Source organism: Salvelinus namaycush, unplaced genomic scaffold, assembly GCF_016432855.1.
Source record: "Salvelinus namaycush isolate Seneca unplaced genomic scaffold, SaNama_1.0 Scaffold3543, whole genome shotgun sequence".
NCBI classification, from domain to species: domain Eukaryota; kingdom Metazoa; phylum Chordata; class Actinopteri; order Salmoniformes; family Salmonidae; genus Salvelinus; species Salvelinus namaycush.
The window spans coordinates 2,944-23,986 of NW_024060501.1; the positions used below are offsets into that span (position 1 = coordinate 2,944).

General features: G+C 48.4%; 1 protein-coding gene across 1 annotated transcript; it reads right to left on the reverse strand.

Moving 5' to 3' along the window:
- Positions 1-255: 255 nt before the first annotated feature.
- On the reverse strand, positions 256-7,333 carry LOC120040469 (sodium/calcium exchanger 3-like; the record flags this gene model as incomplete). Its single annotated transcript, XM_038985611.1, has 2 exons — positions 5,547-7,333; positions 256-769 (listed from the first exon to the last, which is right to left on the reverse strand). Coding segments are annotated over exons 1-2 (2,118 nt in total), but the record flags the coding sequence as incomplete, so codon positions are not given.
- Positions 7,334-21,043: the final 13,710 nt, after the last annotated feature.

Genomic DNA, 21,043 nt, shown 5'->3' on the forward strand with positions numbered 1-21,043 from the left:
CACACACACACACACACACACACACACACACACACACACACACACACACACACACACACACTGGAGCCTAGCAGTACACACACTCACACACACACACACACACACACACACACACACACACACACACACACACACACACACACACACACACACACACACACACACACACACACACACACACACACACACACTGGAGCCTAGCAGTACACACACACACACACACACACACACACACACACACACACTGGAGCCTACACTCCGGAGGACAAACTCTGCCAAGCCTGGACACACCCCCTGGCTGGATTCTGACTGGTGGAGAAACACCCCCTGGTTGGATTCTGACTGGTGGAGAAACACCCCCTGGCTGGCCTCTGACTGGTGGAGAAACACCCCCTGGCTGGATTCTGACTGGTGGAGAAACACTGCCTGGCTGGATTCTGACTGGTGGAGAAACACCCCCTGGCTGGATTCTGACTGGTGGAGAAACACCCCCTGGCTGGATTCTGACTGGTGGAGAAACACCCCCTGGCTGGATTCTGACTGGTGGAGAAACACCGCCTGGCTGGATTCTGACTGGTGGAGAAACACCCCCTGGCTGGATTCTGACTGGTGGAGAAACACCCCCTGGCTGGATTCTGACTGGTGGAGAAACACCCCCTGGCTGGATTCTGACTGGTGGAGAAACACCCCCTGGCTGGCTTCTGACTGGTGGAGAAACACCGCCTGGCTGGATTCTGACTGGTGGAGAAACACCACTATCAGGGAATCACTGCAAAGGTTCAATGATCTCAATCGACAGATTGGTCAGTTAGGAGTCCATTCTACTGCAGCAGACAGCACTACACTACACTACAGTACAGTACACTACAGTACAGTACACTACAGTACACTACAGTACAGTACACTACAGTACACTACACTAGACTACAGTACAGTACACTACACTACACTACACTACACTACAGTACAGTACACTACAGTACACTACACTACAGTACACTACAGTACAGTACACTACAGTACACTACACTACAGTACACTACAGTACAGTACACTGCAGTACACTACACTACACTACACTACACTACACTACACTACACTACACTACACTACACTACACTACACTACACTACACTACACTACACTACACTACAGTACAGTACAGTGCACTACACTACACTACAGTACACTACACTACACTACACTACAGTACAGTACACTACAGTACACTACACTACAGTACACTACAGTACACTACACTACACTACAGTACAGTACACTACACTACACTACAGTACACTACAGTACAGTACACTACACTACACTACAGTACACTACACTACAGTACACTACAGTACACTACAGTACACTACAGTACACAACACTATACTATACTATACTACACTACACTACAGTACACTACACTACACTACAGTACACTACACTACAGTACAGTACACTACACTACAGTACACTACACTACACTACAGTACACTACAGTACACTACACTACAGTACACTACACTACACTACACTACACTACAGTACACTACACTACACTACACTACACTACACTACACTACAGTACACTACACTACACTACACTACAGTACACTACACTACACTACACTACAGTACAGTACACTACAGTACACTACACTACACTACAGTACACTACAGTACACTACACTACAGTACAGTACACTACACTACAGTACAGTACACTACACTACACTACAGTACACTACACTACAGTACACTACAGTACACTACACTACAGTACACTACACTACACTACACTACACTACAGTACACTACACTACAGTACACTACAGTACAGTACACTACAGTACACTACAGTACACAACACTACACTACACTACACTACAGTACAGTACACTACACTACAGTACACTACACTACACTACAGTACACTACAGTACACTACACTACAGTACAGTACACTACACTACACTACACTACAGTACACTACACTACACTACACTACACTACAGTACACTACACTACAGTACAGTACACTACACTACACTACACTACACTACAGTACACTACAGTACACTACACTACAGTACACTACACTACACTACAGTACAGTACACTACACTACACTACAGTACACTACAGTACACTACACTACAGTACACTACAGTACACTACAGTACACTACACTACACTACAGTACACTACAGTACAGTACACTACACTACACTACAGTACACTAGAGTACACTACACTACAGTACACTACACTACAGTACACTACAGTACACTACAGTACAGTACAGTACACTACAGTACACTACAGTACACAACACTATACTATACTATACTACACTACACTACACAACACTACACTACACTACAGTACACTACACTACAGTACAGTACACTACACTACACTACAGTACACTACACTACACTACACTACACTACACTACACTACACTACACTACAGTACACTACACTACACTACAGTACACTACACTACACTACAGTACACTACAGTACACTACACTACAGTACACTACACTACACTACAGTACACTACACTACACTACACTACACTACACTACAGTACACTACACTACACTACAGTACACTACAGTACACTACACTACAGTACAGTACAGTACACTACACTACACTACAGTACACTACAGTACACTACACTACACTACAGTACACTACACTACAGTACACTACAGTACACTACACTACACAACACTACACTACACTACACTACAGTACACTACACTACACTACAGTACACTACACTACAGTACACTACAGTACAGTACAGTACACTACACTACAGTACACTACAGTACACAACACTACACTACACTACACTACACTACACTACAGTACACTACAGTACACTACACTACACAACACTACACTACACTACACTACAGTACACTACACTACACTACAGTACACTACACTACAGTACACTACAGTACAGTACAGTACACTACACTACAGTACACTACAGTACACAACACTACACTACACTACACTACACTACAGTACAGTACCCTACCCCACACTACAGTACCCTACAGTACACTACAGTACAGTACAGTACAGTACAGTACACTACACTACACTACACTACACTACAGTACACTACACTACACTACAGTACAGTACACTACACTACAGTACACTACAGTACACTACAGTACACTACACTACACTACAGTACACTACAGTACAGTACACTACACTACACTACAGTACACTAGAGTACACTACACTACAGTACACTACACTACAGTACACTACAGTACACTACAGTACAGTACAGTACACTACAGTACACTACAGTACACAACACTATACTATACTATACTACACTACACTACACAACACTACACTACACTACAGTACACTACACTACAGTACAGTACACTACACTACACTACAGTACACTACACTACACTACAGTACACTACACTACACTACAGTACACTACACTACACTACACTACACTACAGTACACTACAGTACACTACACTACAGTACACTACACTACACTACAGTACACTACACTACACTACACTACAGTACACTACACTACACTACACTACAGTACACTACAGTACACTACACTACAGTACAGTACAGTACACTACACTACACTACAGTACACTACAGTACACTACAGTACACTACAGTACACTACACTACACTACAGTACACTACAGTACACTACACTACACAACACTACACTACACTACACTACAGTACACTACACTACACTACAGTACACTACACTACAGTACACTACAGTACAGTACAGTACACTACACTACAGTACACTACAGTACACAACACTACACTACACTACACTACACTACACTACACTACACTACAGTACACTACACTACAACACTACACTACACTACACTACAGTACACTACACTACACTACAGTACACTACACTACAGTACACTACAGTACAGTACAGTACACTACACTACAGTACACTACAGTACACAACACTACACTACACTACACTACACTACAGTACACTACACTACAGTACACTACACTACACTACAGTACACTACAGTACACTACAGTACAGTACAGTACAGTACACTACACTACACTACACTACACTACAGTACACTACACTACACTACACTACAGTACAGTACACTACACTACAGTACACAACAGTACACTACAGTACACTACACTACACTACACTACACTACAGTACACTACACTACAGTACACTACACTACAGTACACTACACTACACTACACTACAGTACACTACAGTACACAACACTACACTACAGTACACTACACTACAGTACACTACACTACACTACACTACACAACACTACACTACACTACACTACAGTACACAACACTACACTACAGTACACTACAGTACACTACACTACAGTACACTACACTACACTACAGTACACTACACTACAGTACACTACACTACACTACAGTACACTACACTACACTACACTACACTACACTACAGTACACTATACTACACTATACTACACTACACTACACTACACTACAGTACACTACAGTTAATGCTGTGTCCATCATGATGTAGACCTCTGTGCAGATTACAGTACATTACTGTAGTGCTTCTGCACAGTCAGTGCTATATTCTCCAGAAAACAGACAGCTAGGACTTGCCTCAGCATCAGGGCTCTCTATTGCACGCAACACACACAGGATGACTGTAAAGAGGACTTGATGAGAGAGAGAGAAAGAGAGAAAGAGAGAGAGAGCGAGAGAGAGAGAGAGAAAGAGAAATGAATGGAGACGTTGTATATGACTTAATAAAAGGTGTCATTGAGTTCTTTCATCAACATCCTGTGTAGCAGCAGGTGAAAGGTGAAAGGTGAAAGAGAGAGAAAAAGATCATGCCATTTAGCAGATGACTTTACACAGAGCGACTTACAGTCTCACGACAATACAATTTACGTATGGGTGGTCCCAGCGGGAAGCGAACTCGGAAGCTTTTGTGTTGCAAGCATCATGCTGTACCGACTGAGCCACACAGGATATATGCATAACCAACTCTAATTCTACTGTTCTACTATAGAAAGTCTCTTGTGTACAAGTTAACATAAGTTGATCCCGATAGTGTGAACAATACCAAAACCCCATTGTTAAATAAATAGGGAAAACCCCCCCCATTTTAAATCAACAGAGAAAAATACATTGATCACCACAATTTAAAGGGGTCGACCCAGATCTCATCTCACCATCCAGCCCTCCCAGGTGAATTTATAATAAAGTAGATCTTTGAAACCACTAAAATGACCAATCACAATCCCACCAAACAATCCACATGTAATGTTGCCCCCTGCTAGACAAAACCAGTCACCAATCAATCAATCCACTAATCAATCAATCAACCAACCAATCAATCAATCAATCCATTAATTAATGAATCACTCAACCAATCAGTCAACCAATCAATCAATCCATGAATCAATCAATCATATTAAAATGAAATAAAAGTGTGTCTCTTACCAGGTCTCGTCGTTCCTGAACTCCAGTTCTCCGTAGGTGTCCTCAAAGTCCTCCCCTCCTCCCTTGGCGATCCCCTCCATGGTACGATAGGGCACGATGACTGTCCCCCTCGCCCCCGAAGTCCTCAGCACCTTCACCTCCATCACGCCCACGCTCTCGCTCACCTGACACGTGTCGCTCTCGAAGGTGAATATCCCGGCGTGGTCGTCGTCCAGGATGGTAACTGTGGCGACGGACGGGAACCCCAGCAGGGCTTTAGGGTACGGGAGAGAGTTGGGGGACAGTAGCGTCTCATCCTCGTCTGACTCCAGGACGCGCACGTTGCTGAGACGCACGAAGAAGTGCTCGTCCTCCTCGAAGATGTCGTCGTCGATGATTCCGATGCTGATCTCCTTGACGATCTCACCGGGCTTGAACACCACCGTGCCCTCCGTGAACTCGTAGTCGGCGCCGGCGTTGGCCGAGCCGTCCTCCGTCTTGTAATCCACGTAAATGGTATTGGCCATGTCGCCGCCCTTTCTGGAGATGGCCAGCAGGGCGGCGCCGCAGTTCTCCAGGCACTGGTACATGGCGGGTTCGAAGGCGATCCGTGACACGTACTCCTCGACGTCCTCCCCCACCACACACACCTCGTGTACGCTGGCGCTCCTCTTGGTCTGCTCCGCCACGTGCTTCTTCAGGATGTTCCCGGCGCCCGTCATCATGCGCGTGGCCTGGATGCGGTAGAAGGCTCGGCTCTTCTGCTGGTGGGACAAGGCGTAGTAGTTAGCCATCTCTACCAGCTGGTCCATCTCCTTCTCTGGGTGTTTCTGCTTCAGGTCCTTCAGGATCCGGATCATATCCCGCCGAGACTCGTCCACTTCTTTCCCCTCGATCAGGCTGATGAGGTTATGGGCGACGCCTCCGTCGTGGGCGAAGTGTGAGTTGACCATCTTGCCGCCGCCGTCCATCATCTCGATGCCCTTGGAGCGCTCGTGCTCGGTCTCGATGATGACGCCGCGGTGGTTGTCGGCGCGGTACTTCTTGTGCATGAACTTGTAGAAGAGGAGTCGTCGGTCGGCTACCCAGGCCAGGATGACACAGATGGGGAAGAAGGCCAGGGTTAGCAGCCCCTCCCATATCTGGACCACGTTGGGACTGAACACCGCCAGGATCATGTAGAGCCAGATGTAGGCGAAGATACTCCACGCCGCCGTCACAAAGAACACTCTGAGATGTTTCACCTTCCTCGTCTCTCCCTCGGGGATCACAGACACACACAGGCCGATGATCACGAACATGTTGAAGGCAGCGCTGCCGACAATCGTAGACGGCCCCAGCTCGCCAGCTACGAAGTCGTGTCCGCAGACTTCGATGACAGACAGCAGGATCTCAGGGGTACTAGAACCCAGGGCCATGAGGGTGAGGTTGGAGACCGTCTCGTTCCAGACTCTGATGGTAGCGGTGGCGGTCTCTCCGTTAGCTCTCTTGATAATAATCTCCTTCTCCTGGGAGGTGATGACCTCGATGGCCGCCATGAAGCGGTCCGCTATGATGGACACTCCCAGGAACATGTAGATCATAGCTACGAAGTAGACGATGACTCGGGCCATCTTATCCCCCATGGAGGGGTCCTCAGGGTACCAGATGGGCAGGACGATTCCTGGCTTGCACCTGGACGTGCCCTCGGAGCAGGTGGCATTGTGGGAGTCTGTGGTGGCGGGGCTGGGGGTGGTGCGGGCGCCCTCTGCGCACTTGAAGGCTGCGGCCACGGAGAGCAGGCCCAACCAGAGGCAGGCTTGGTAGGAGGAGGAGGAGGACAACCCCGTCCTGATCTCTGGCCCCGGCCTCGTCAGCCTCGGCCTGAAGCGATCCATCCACCCTCGGGGGTCCTGGGGGTCCTTACCACACTGAATGGCCCTCTGGGATCCAGCACTGGGCTGTGGCTGGTACCTCACAACACCTAGAGAGAGAGAGAGAAAGAGAGAGAGAGAGTGAGAGAGAGAGAGAGGAGTGAGACAGAGACAGAGACAGAGTTAGAGATAGAGAGAGTTAGAGATAGAGAGGGAGAGTGGGAGAATGACAGACAGAGAGACAGATAGAGAGAGAGATGGAGATATAGAGAGGGGCAGAGAGAGAGAGAGAGAGGCAGAGACAGAGAGAGAGAGAGAGAGAGAGAGAGAGAGAGAGAGAGAGAGAGGCAGAGGCAGAGAGAGAGAGAGAGAGAGAGAGAGAGAGAGAGAGAGAGAGAGAGAGAGAGAGAGAGACAGAGATGGAGATATAGAGAGAGGCAGAGAGGCAGAGAGAGGCAGAGACAGAGAGAGAGATGGATATATAGAGAGAGGCAGAGAGAGAGAGGCAGAGAGAGAGAGAGATGGAGATATAGAGAGAGGCAGAGAGAGAGAGAGGCAGAGAGAGAGAGAGAGACATGAATGGCAGTTGAAAATAATACTGTATATTGTGCACTAAGAGGTCCCAGAGTTTTTTTCAAAGTGAATGGGTTGAAGCAGGCCAAGCCATGTGGTATCAACAGACCAAGCCATGTGGTATCAGCAGACCAAGCCATGTGGTATCAGCAGACCAAGCCATGTGGTATCAGCAGACCAAGTCATGTGGTATCAGCAGACCAAGTCATGTGGTATCAGCAGACCAAGCCATGTGGTATCAGCAGACCAAGTCATGTGGTATCAGCAGACCAAGTCATGTGGTATCAACAGACCAAGCCATGTGGTATCAACAGACCAAGCCATGTGGTATCAGCAGACCAAGCCATGTGGTATCAGCAGACCAAGCCATGTGGTATCAACAGACCAAGCCATGTGATATCAACAGACCAAGCCATGTGGTATCAGCAGACCAAGCCATGTGGTAACAGCAGACCAAGCCATGTGGTATCAGCAGACCAAGCCATGTGGTATCAGCAGACCAAGCCATGTGGTAACAGCAGACCATGTGGTATCAGCAGACCAAGCCATGTGGTATCAGCAGACCAAGCCATGTGGTATCAGCAGACCAAGCCATGTGATATCAACAGACCAAGCCATGTGGTATCAGCAGACCATGCCATGTGATATCAGCAGACCAAGCCATGTGGTAACAACAGACCAAGCCATGTGATATCAACAGACCAAGCCATGTGGTATCAGCAGACCAAGCCATGTGGTATCAGCAGACCAAGCCATGTGGTATCAGCAGACCAAGCCATGTGGTATCAGCAGACCAAGCCATGTGGTATCAGCAGACCAAGCCATGTGGTATCAGCAGACCAAGCCATGTGGTAACAGCAGACCAAACCATGTGATATCAGCAGACCAAGCCATGTGGTAACAGCAGGCCAAGCCATTTGGTATCAGCAGACCAAGCCATGTGATATCAACAGGCCAAGCCATTTGCCGGAAATTTAGCTATTTAATGAAGTGTGTGTGTCTGTGTGTGTGTGCGTGCGTGCGTGTTTAAAGTTCCAATTAGCCTTCCACTATGAGGAATAGCAATGACCTTTCTTCCATACCACTGTATAAAAGACGTGATCACCAGACCTCAGTGACTTCTAAGCTTGGTGGACTGGAACACAAGTTTGTATAGGTCCCACATAGCTCCATATTCCCTATATAGGGCAATACTTTGACCAGAGACATTTGGGACACATCTAGTTTCAAATGCTGAGAAATGCTCAGCTCTGTAAATGACTATGAACATTCTGGATAACATTATTTTCTGCTTAAAATCATATAAAGTTCATGGAACCCATTCAGAACCCAGGTCTTGACTGCTCTCCACTGTTCTCCACTGCTCTCCACTGCTCTCCACTGCTCTCTACTGCTCTCCACTGCTCTCCACTGCTCTCCACTGCTCTCCACTGCTCTTCACTGCTCTCCACTGCTCTCCACTGCTCTCCACTGCTCTATACTAATCTCTACAGCTCTATACTGCACATGGAGAACAGTTAGCCATACATGCTACACGTTAATGTGAGAGCTTCAATCCCCTGGGGACATCATGGTTTACAGACAATTCACTCGACTCTGCTATTTAACAACACAGCTTTTCCATTTTCCGTATGGATCGAATGGCAGGATCTGGTAAGAGTAGGAGGAGGGTGGGGGGGGTGTACGTTTCCTCATCAACAATACCTAGTGTACCGAGGTTGAAAACATCTCAAGCTCCTGTTCCCCCGACCTGGAGTTTCTGATGTTAAAATACCGACCCCACTATATACTGAGGGAATTCACGTGTGTTGTTATCACAGCTGTGTACATACCGCCACAAAGAAACATCAAGCGGCACTCAGTGAACTGTACAAGAACATTTGCCAGCAAGAATCCTCTCGCCCCCCGGTCTTTATTGTCATGGTAGATTTTAACCAATGAAGTTAGCAGAACGAACCCTGCTGACTCGATGGCGCGACGTGTACAAGGCAAGCAGGTACGAGCTCCGTAACCATTAGGGACACAAAAAAGACAACACACACTCAAACTTGAATTGAATAACTCCGACTCACGGACCGATGCATGTGGCTAGGACTGTAGGCTTTCACGGACTACAAAGATAAATCCAGCTGTGCGGGTTCCCACTGAAGCCTCCCTCCCAGACGTGCTTAACACGTTCTATGATCACATGGAGGCAGACAATACCATCCAGGAAGGCTCTAGCTGCTCCGGACGACCAGGTGCTATTGTTCCCTCCAAGCTCGTCACCAAGCTCGGCGCCCTGTGTCTGGATACCGCCCTCTGCAACAGGATCCTGGACTTCCTGACCGGCAGACCACAGGCTGTGAGGATTGTCAACAAGACCTTCTCCACACTGACTCTTAACACAGGAGTCCCCCAGGGATGTGTCCTCGGTCCTCTGCTGTACTCCCTGTTCACCCACGACTGTGAGACTTTGCATGACACCTACTCCACACTGACTCTTAACACAGGAGTCCCCCAGGGGTGGGTCCTCGGTCCTCTGCTGTACTCCCTATTCACCCACGACTGTGTGACTTTGCACGACACCTACTCCATCATCAAGCCTGCTGACGACACCACGGTTGTAGGCCTGATAACCAACAACGATGAGTCAGCCTATAGAGAGGAGGTAAGTGAACTGGAATTGTGGTGCCGGGTCAACAACCTCTCCCTCAAAGTCAGCAAAACAAAGGAGTGATTGTTGACTTCAAATCCAATTGTATTGGTCACATACAAATGGTTAGCAGATGTTAATGTGAGAGTAGCGAAATGCTTGTGCTTCTAGTTCTGACAGTGCAGTAATATCTAACAAGCAATCTAACAAATCCCCAACAACTACCTAATACACACAAATCTAAAGGGAGGAATAAGAATATGTACATATAAATATATGGATGAGCGGCATACTGTAGGCATGGTGCAATAGATGGTATAAGATACAGTATATACATATGAGATGAATAATGTGAGATATGTAAACATTATTAAAGTGGCATTGTTTAAAGTGACTAGTGATCCATTTATTAAAGTGGCCAGTGATTTGAGTCTCTATGTAGGCAGCAGCCTCTCTGAGTTAGTGATTGCTGTTTAGCAGTCTGATGGCCTTGAGATAGAAGATGTTTTTCAGTCTCTCGGTCTCAGCTTTGATGCACCTGTACTGACCTCGCCTTCTGGATGGTAACGGGGTGAACAGGCAGTGGCTCGGGTGGTTGTTGTCCTTGATGATGTTTTTGGCCTTCCTGTGACATCGGGTGGTGTAGGTGTCCTGGAAGGCAGGTAGTTTGCCCCCGGTGATACGTTGTGCAGACCGCACCACCCTCTGGAGAGCCTTGCGGTTGAGGGCGGTGCAGTTGCCGTACCAGGCGGTGATACAGCCCGACAGGATGCTCTCGATTGTGCATCTATAAACGTTTGTCAGGGTTTTAGGTGACAAGCTAAATTTCTTCAGCCTCCTGAGTTTGAAGAGGCGCTGTTGCGCCTTCTTCACCACACTGTCTGTGTGGGTGGACCATTTCAGTTTGTCTGTGATGTGTGCGCCGAGGAACTTAAAACGTTCCACCTTCTCCACTACTGTCCCTTCGATGTGGACAGAGGGGTGCTCCTTCTGCTGTTTCCTGAAGTCCACGATCATCTCCTTTGTTTTGTTGACGTTGAGTGAGAGGTTGTTTTCTTGACCCCACACTCCAAGTGCCCTCACCTCCTCCCTGTAGTCTGTCTCGTCGTTGGTGGTAATCAAGCCCACTACTGCTGTGTCGTCTGCAAACTTGATGATTGAGTTGGAGGCGTGCATGGCCACGCAGTCGTGGGTGAACAAGAAGTACAGGAGGGGGCTGAGCACGCACACTTATGGGGCCCCATAAGTCAGCAAAGTGGAGATGTTGTTTCCTACCCTCACCACCTGGGGGTGGCCCGTCAGAAAGTCCAGGACCCAATTGCACAGGGCAGGGTTGAGACCCAGGGCCTCCAGCTTAATGATGAGCTTGGAGGGTACTATGGTGTTGAATGCTGAGCTGTAGTCAATGAAGAGCATGCTTACATAGGTATTCCTCTTGTCTAGATGGGATAGGGCAGTGTGCAATGTTATGGCGATTGCATCGTCTGTGGACCTGTTGGGGCGGTATGCAAACTGAAGTGCGTCTAGGGTGGCAGGTAAGGTGGAGGTGATATGATCCTTGACTAGTTTCTCAAAGCACTTCATGATGACAGAAGTGTGTGCTACGGGGCGGTAGTCATTTAGTTCAGTTATCTTTGCCTTCTTGGGTACAGGAAAATGTGTGGCCATCTTGAAGCATGTGGGGACAGCAGCCTGGGATCGATTAAATATGTCCGTAAAAACACCAGCCAGCTGGTCTGCGCATGCTCTGAGGACGCGGCTAGGGATGCCGTCTGGGCCAGCAGCCTTGCGAGGGTTAATACGTTTAAATGTCTTACTTACGTCGGCCACTGAGAAGGAGAGGGTGGGCCGCAGTCCTTGTTAGCGGGCCGCAACGGTGGCACTGTATTATCCTCAAAGCGGGCAAAGAAGGTGTTTAGTTTGTCTGAAAGCGAGACGTCGGTGTCCATAACGTGGCTGGTTTTCTTTTTGTAGTCCATGATTTCCTTTAGGCCCTGCCACATACGTCTCATGTCTGAGCTGTTGAATTGCGACTCCACTTTGTCCCTATACCGACATTTCACTTTTTTGATTGCCTTGCGGAGGGAATAACTACACTGTTCATTTTCAGCCATATTCCCAGTCCTCTTTCCATGGTTAAATGCAGTGGTCCGCGCTTTCAGTTTTGCGCGAATGCCGCCATTCATCCACGGTTTCTGGTTAGTGTAGGTTTTAATGGTCACAGTGGGTACAACATCTCCAATGCACTTCCTTATAAATTCACTCACCAAGTCAGCGTATAAATTAATGTTATTCTCTGAGGCTACCCAGAACATTTCCCAGTCCACGTGATCAAAACAATCTTGAAGCGTGGATTCCGATTGGTCAGACCAGCGTTGAATGGTTCTAGTCACGGGTACATCCTGTTTGAGTTTCTGCCTATAAGATGGTAGGAGCAAGATGGAGTCGTGGTCGGATCTGCCGAAGGGAGGGCGAGGGAGGGCCTTGTATGCATCGCGGAAGTTAGAGTAGCAATGATCGAGTTTATTGCCCGCGCGATTGCTGCAATCAATATGCTGATAGAATTTAGGTAGCCTTGTTCTCAGATTTGCATTGTTAAAATCCCCAGCTACAATAAATGCAACCTCAGGATATATGGTTTCCAGTTTACATAGAGTCCAGTTTACATAGAGTCAGGAAGCAGAGGAGGGAACACGCCCCGATCCACATCAATGGAACTGCAGTAGAGAGAGTCAGCAGATTTAAGTTCCTCTGCGTCCACATCACCAAGGACTTGACATGGACCAACAACACTACCACTCTTGTCAAGAGGGCGCAACAGCATCTCTACATCCTAAGGCCGCTGAAGAAATTTGGCATGTCACCCCAGATCCTCACCAAATACTACCGCTGCACCGTCGAGTGCGTCCTGACCAATTGCATCATGGCCTAGTAAGGGAATTGCTCCATACACGACCGCAAGGCCCTCCAGTGGGTGGTGCAGACTGCTCAGTACATCACTGGGGCTATGTTCACACCCATCCAGGAAATCTACTTTAAGCGGTGCCTAAGGAAGGTCCACAGCATCATCTAGGAAATCTACTTGAAATGGTGGCTGAGGAAGGTCCGCAACATTATCCGGGAAATCTACTTGAAACAGTGCCTGAGGAAGGTCCACAACATTATCCGGGAAATCTACTTGAAACAGTGCCTGAGGAAGGTCCACAACATTATCCGGGAAATCTACTTGAAACAGTGCCTGAGGAAGGTCCGCAACATTATCTGGGAAATCTACTTGAAACGTTGCCTGAGGAAGGTCCGCAACATCTTCCAGGGTCCCACACACCCCAGACACGAGCTGTTCTCTCCCTTACCGTCAGCCGAGAAAAAACTGTACCAAAACAATACCACTACAAAACATTGTTTTTTTGTGCCAAAGTCAGAGAATGGCACTTGATTCAGACAGATAAACCTAGCTACTGCTCTTTTCAATCGATGGGCTTTTTTTTTTTTTCCAATATCATTCCATTAGAATTTGTTTGTTCAATATCATTCCATTAGAATTTGTTTGTTCAATATCATTACATTAGAATTTGTTTGTTCAATATCATTACATTAGAATTTGTTTGTTCAATATCATTCCATTAGAATTTGTTTGTTCAATATCATTCCATTAGAATTTGTTTGTTCAATATCATTCCATTAGAATTTGTTTGTTCAATATCATTCCATTAGAATTTGTTTGTTCAATATCATTCCATTAGAATTTGTTTGTTCAATATCATTCCATTAGAATTTGTTTGTTCAATATCATTACATTAGAATTTGTTTGTTCAATATCATTACATTAGAATTTGTTTGTTCAATATCATTACATTAGAATTTTCTACATCAGCATTTTTCAGAGACAGACATGTATGCATTACTGAATCAATCATACAATCAATTTGACTTTGTTTTTTACCAAACTAACTACATAACATAATGGTAATCATTTATTTGAATGGTACATCTCTTTTGATAAACTGGGTAAATTAAGATAGCCTGGGTCTATTCACAGTACAGGTGAATACGTATTTAATAGGAGTGTGTCATGCATTGAGTGTTTGAGCTTGTTTTGGCTGATTTCATGGAGCTACAGATGTTTCCTTCCATTTGGGACTTATTTTATGGTACAAGAAGCTTCTTTTATAAAAAAAAAAAAAAAGTGATCTGTCTCTTTAACCAGTAATGGCCTCCTTCACGAGACCAAATATGTGAATGAATAAAGTTTTTGGTGGCAATCAGGTTTGAAATCAGCATATTTGCATATTATGAAATACAAAGTACTAGGCTAGTAAACTGATGTTAGCTTCAGCTGTCAGCTAGCAAGGAAAGTTAGCCTTCAAAGCTGGAAGCAACTGGTATCTTCTTCCATTGTAAAGTGTTCTGGCCTGTATGGACATTGCTTAGTGAACAGTAATTAACAGTTTCAAAATGTCTGCATGCCGTGTCGCATTATTCAAGTGTGTTAACTTCTGTGCAGCATGAGTGGAGAGCTAACATAATGCAGCCCAGACTCCCAGTGCAGGCTAGCAGTGACTTAGTGAAGCTAACATAATGCAGCCCAGACTCCCAGTGCAGGCTAGCAGTGAGTTAGTGGAGCTAACATGATGCAGCCCAGACTCCCAGGCTAGCAGTGACTTAGTGAAGCTAACATGATGCAGCCCAGACTCCCAGGCTAGCAGTGAGTTAGTGGAGCTAACATGATGCAGCCCAGACTCCCAGGCTAGCAGTGAGTAAGTGGAGCTAACATGATACAGCCCAGACTCCCAGGCTAGCAGTGAGTTAGTGGAGCTAACATGATGCAGCCCAGACTCCCAGGCTAGCAGTAAGTTAGTGGAACTAACATGATGCAGCCCAGACTCCCAGGCTAGCAGTGAGTTAGTGGGGCTAACATGATGCAGCCCAGACTCCCAGGCTAGCAGTGAGTTAGTGGAGCTAACATGATGCAGCCCAGACTCCCAGTACAGGCTAGCAGTGAGTTAGTGGAGCTAACATGATGCAGCCCAGACTCCCAGGCTAGCAGTGAGTATGTGGAGCTAACATGATGCAGCCCAGACTCCCAGGCTAGCAGTGAGTTAGTGGAGCTAACATGATGCAGCCCAGACTCCCAGGCTAGCAGTGAGTTAGTGGAGCTAACATGATGCAGCCCAGACTCCCAGGCTAGCAGTGAGTTAGTGGAGCTAACATGATGCAGCCCAGACTCCCAGGCTAGCAGTGAGTATGTGGAGCTAACATGATGCAGCCCAGACTCCCAGGCTAGCAGTGAGTTAGTGGAGCTAACATGATGCAGCCCAGACTCCCAGGCTAGCAGTGAGTATGTGGAGCTAACATGATACAGCCCAGACTCCCAGGCTAGCAGTGAGTTAGTGGAGCTAACATGATGCAGCCCAGACTCCCAGGCTAGCAGTGAGTAAGTGGAGCTAACATGATACAGCCCAGACTCCCAGGCTAGCAGTGAGTTAGTGGAGCTAACATGATGCAGCCCAGACTCCCAGGCTAGCAGTGAGTTAGTGGAGCTAACATGATGCAGCCCAGACTCCCAGGCTAGCAGTGAGTTAGTGGAGCTAACATGATGCAGTCCAGACTCCCAGGCTAGCAGTGAGTTAGTGGAGCTAACATGATGCAGCCCAGACTCCCAGGCTAGCATTGAGTTAGTGGAGCTAACATGATACAGCCCAGACTCCCAGGCTAGCAGTGAGTTAGTGGAGCTAACATGATGCAGCCCAGACTCCCAGGCTAGCAGTGAGTTAGTGGAGCTAACATGATGCAGCCCAGACTCCCAGGCTAGCAGTGAGTTAGTGGAGCTAACATGATGCAGCCCAGACTCCCAGGCTAGCAGTAAGTTAGTGGAGCTAACATGATGCAGCCCAGACTCCCAGTGCAGACTAGCAGTGAGTTAGTGGAGCTAACATGATGCAGCCCAGACTCCCAGGCTAGCAGTGAGTTAGTGGAGCTAACATGATGCAGCCCAGACTCCCAGGCTAGCAGTGAGTTAGTGGGGCTAACATGATGCAGCCCAGACTCCCAGGCTAGCAGTGAGTTAGTGGAGCTAACATGATGCAGCCCAGACTCCCAGGCTAGCAGTGAGTATGTGGAGCTAACATGATGCAGCCCAGACTCCCAGGCTAGCAGTGAGTATGTGGAGCTAACATGATGCAGCCCAGACTCCCAGGCTAGCAGTGAGTATGTGGAGCTAACATGATGCAGCCCAGACTCCCAGGCTAGCAGTGAGTAAGTGGAGCTAACATGATACAGCCCAGACTCCCAGGCTAGCAGTGAGTTAGTGGAGCTAACATGATGCAGCCCAGACTCCCAGGCTAGCAGTGAGTTAGTGGAGCTAACATGATGCAGCCCAGACTCCCAGGCTAGCAGTGAGTTAGTGGAGCTAACATGATGCAGTCCAGACTCCCAGGCTAGCAGTGAGTTAGTGGAGCTAACATGATGCAGCCCAGACTCCCAGGCTAGCATTGAGTTAGTGGAGCTAACATGATACAGCCCAGACTCCCAGGCTAGCAGTGAGTTAGTGGAGCTAACATGATGCAGCCCAGACTCCCAGGCTAGCAGTGAGTTAGTGGAGCTAACATGATGCAGCCCAGACTCCCAGGCTAGCAGTGAGTTAGTGGAGCTAACATGATGCAGCCCAGACTCCCAGGCTAGCAGTAAGTTAGTGGAGCTAACATGATGCAGCCCAGACTCCCAGTGCAGACTAGCAGTGAGTTAGTGGAGCTAACATGATGCAGCCCAGACTCCCAGGCTAGCAGTGAGTTAGTGGAGCTAACATGATGCAGCCCAGACTCCCAGGCTAGCAGTGAGTTAGTGGGGCTAACATGATGCAGCCCAGACTCCCAGGCTAGCAGTGAGTTAGTGGAGCTAACATGATGCAGCCCAGACTCCCAGGCTAGCAGTGAGTTAGTGGAGCTAACATGATGCAGCCCAGACTCCCAGGCTAGCAGTGAGTATGTGGAGCTAACATGATGCAGCCCAGACTCCCAGTTTAGCAGTGAGTTAGTGGAGCTAACATGATGCAGCCCAGACTCCCAGTACAGGCTAGCAGTGAGTTAGTGGAGCTAACATGATGCAGCCCAGACTCCCAGGCTAGCAGTGAGTTAGTGGAGCTAACATGATGCAGCCCAGACTCCCAGTGCAGGCTAGCAGTGAGTTAGTGGAGCTAACACGATGCAGCCCAGACTCCCAGGCTAGCAGTGAGTAAGTGGAGCTAACATGATGCAGCCCAGACTCCCAGGCTAGCAGTGAGTATGTGGAGCTAACATGATGCAGTCCAGACTCCCAGGCTAGCAGTGAGTATGTGGAGCTAACATGATGCAGCCCAGACTCCCAGGCTAGCAGTGAGTATGTGGAGCTAACATGATGCAGCCCAGACTCCCAGGCTAGCAGTGAGTATGTGGAGCTAACATGATGCAGCCCAGACTCCCAGGCTAGCAGTGAGTTAGTGGAGCTAACATGATGCAGTCCAGACTCCCAGGCTAGCAGTGAGTTAGTGGAGCTAACATGATGCAGCCCAGACTCCCAGGCTAGCAGTGAGTAAGTGGAGCTAACATGGTACAGCCCAGACTCCCAGGCTAGCAGTGAGTTAGTGGAGCTAACATGATGCAGCCCAGACTCCCAGGCTAGCAGTGAGTTAGTGGAGCTAACATGATGCAGCCCAGACTCCCAGGTTAGCAGTGAGTTAGTGGAGCTAACATGATGCAGCCCAGACTCCCAGGCTAGCAGTGAGTTAGTGGAGCTAACATGATGCAGACCAGACTCCCAGGCTAGCAGTGAGTTAGTGGAGCTAACATGATGCAGCCCAGACTCCCAGGCTAGCAGTGAGTTAGTGGAGCTAACATGATGCAACCCAGACTCCCAGGCTAGCAGTGAGTTAGTGGAGCTAACATGATGCAGCCCAGACTCCCAGGCTAGCAGTGAGTTAGTGGAGCTAACATGATGCAGCCCAGACTCCCAGGCTAGCAGTGAGTTAGTGGAGCTAACATGATGCAGCCCAGACTCCCTGGCTAGCAGTGAGTTAGTGGAGCTAACATGATACAGCCCAGACTCCCAGGCTAGCAGTGAGTTAGTGGAGCTAACATGATGCAGCCCAGACTCCCAGGCTAGCAGTGAGTTAGTGGAGCTAACATGATGTAGCCCAGACTCCCAGGCTAGCAGTGAGTTAGTGGAGCTAACATGATGCAGCCCAGACTCCCTGGCTAGCAGTGAGTTAGTGGAGCTAACATGATGCAGCCCAGACTCCCAGGCTAGCAGTGAGATAGTGGAGCTAACATGATGCAGCCCAGACTCCCAGGCTAGCAGTGAGTTAGTGGAGCTAACATGATGCAGCCCAGACTCCCAGGCTAGCAGTGAGTTAGTGGAGCTAACATGGTGCAGCCCAGACTCCCAGGCTAGCAGTGAGTTAGTGGAGCTAACATGATGCAGCCCAGACTCCCAGGCTAGCAGTGAGATAGTGGAGCTAACATGATGTAGCCCAGACTCCCAGGCTAGCAGTGAGTTAGTGGAGCTAACATGATACAGCCCAGACTCCCAGGCTAGCAGTGAGTATGTGGAGCTAACATGATGCAGCCCAGACTCCCAGGCTAGCAGTGAGTTAGTGGAGCTAACATGATGCAGCCCAGACTCCCAGGCTAGCAGTGAGTTAGTGGAGCTAACATGATGCAGCCCAGACTCCCAGGCTAGCAGTGAGTTAGTGGAGCTAACATGATACAGCCCAGACTCCCAGGCTAGCAGTGAGTTAGTGGAGCTAACATGATGCAGCCCAGACTCCCAGGCTAGCAGTGAGTATGTGGAGCTAACATGATGCAGCCCAGACTCCCAGGCTAGCAGTGAGTTAGTGGAGCTAACATGATACAGCCCAGACTCCCAGGCTAGCAGTGAGTTAGTGGAGCTAACATGATGCAGCCCAGACTCCCAGGCTAGCAGTGAGTTAGTGGAGCTAACATGATGCAGCCCAGACTCCCAGGCTAGCAGTGAGTTAGTGGAGCTAACATGATGCAGTCCAGACTCCCAGGCTAGCAGTGAGTTAGTGGAGCTAACATGATGCAGCCCAGACTCCCAGGCTAGCAGTGAGTTAGTGGAGCTAACATGATGCAGTCCAGACTCCCAGGCTAGCAGTGAGTTAGTGGAGCTAACATGATGCAGCCCAGACTCCCAGGCTAGCAGTGAGTTAGTGGAGCTAACATGATGCAGTCCAGACTCCCAGGCTAGCAGTGAGTTAGTGGAGCTAACATGATGCAGCCCAGACTCCCAGGCTAGCAGTGAGTTAGTGGAGCTAACATGGTACAGCCCAGACTCCCAGTGCAGGCTAGCAGTGAGTTAGTGGAGCTAACATGGTACAGCCCAGACTCCCAGTGCAGGCTAGCAGTGAGTTAGTGGAACTAACACGATGCAGCCCAGACTCCCAGGCTAGCAGTGAGTTAGTGGAGCTAACATGATGCAGTCCAGACTCCCAGGCTAGCAGTGAGTTAGTGGAGCTAACATGATGCAGCCCAGACTCCCAGGCTAGCAGTGAGTTAGTGGAGCTAACATGATGCAGCCCAGACTCCCAGGCTAGCAGTGCGTAAGTGGAGCTAACATGATACAGCCCAGACTCCCAGGCTAGCAGTGAGTTAGTGGAGCTAACATGATGCAGCCCAGACTCCCAGTGCAGGCTAGCAGTGAGTTAGTGGAACTAACACGATGCAGCCCAGACTCCCAGGCTAGCAGTGAGTTAGTGGAGCTAACATGATGCAGCCCAGACACCCAGGCTAGCAGTGAGTTAGTGGAGCTAACATGATGCAGCCCAGACTCCTAGGCTAGCAGTGAGTAAGTGGAGCTAACATGATGCAGCCCAGACTCCCAGGCTAGCAGTGAGTTAGTGGAGCTAACATGATGCAGTCCAGACTCCCAGGCTAGCAGTGAGTTAGTGGAGCTAACATGATGCAGCCCAGACTCCCAGGCTAGCAGTGAGTAAGTGGAGCTAACATGATGCAGCCCAGACTCCCAGGCTAGCAGTGAGTGAGTGAAGCTAACATGATATAGCCCAGACTCCCAGGCTAGCAGTGAGTTAGTGGAACTAACATGATGCAGCCCAGACTCCCAGGCTAGCAGTGAGTTAGTGGAGCTAACATGATGCAGCCCAGACTCCCAGGCTAGCAGTGAGTTAGTGGAACTAACACGATGCAGCCCAGACTCCCAGGCTAGCAGTGAGTTAGTGGAGCTAACATGATGCAGCCCAGACTCCCAGTGCAGGCTAGCAGTGAGTAAGTGGAGCTAACATGATATAGCCCAGACTCCCAGGCTAGCAGTGAGTTAGTGAAGCTAACATGATATAGCCCAGACTCCCAGTGCAGACTAGCAGTGAGTTAGTGGAGCTATAAGGCTATACGAAGAGGTTGGCTGGGCTGATAGACAGGCTTGATCCGTGAAACACATTTAACAGAAGT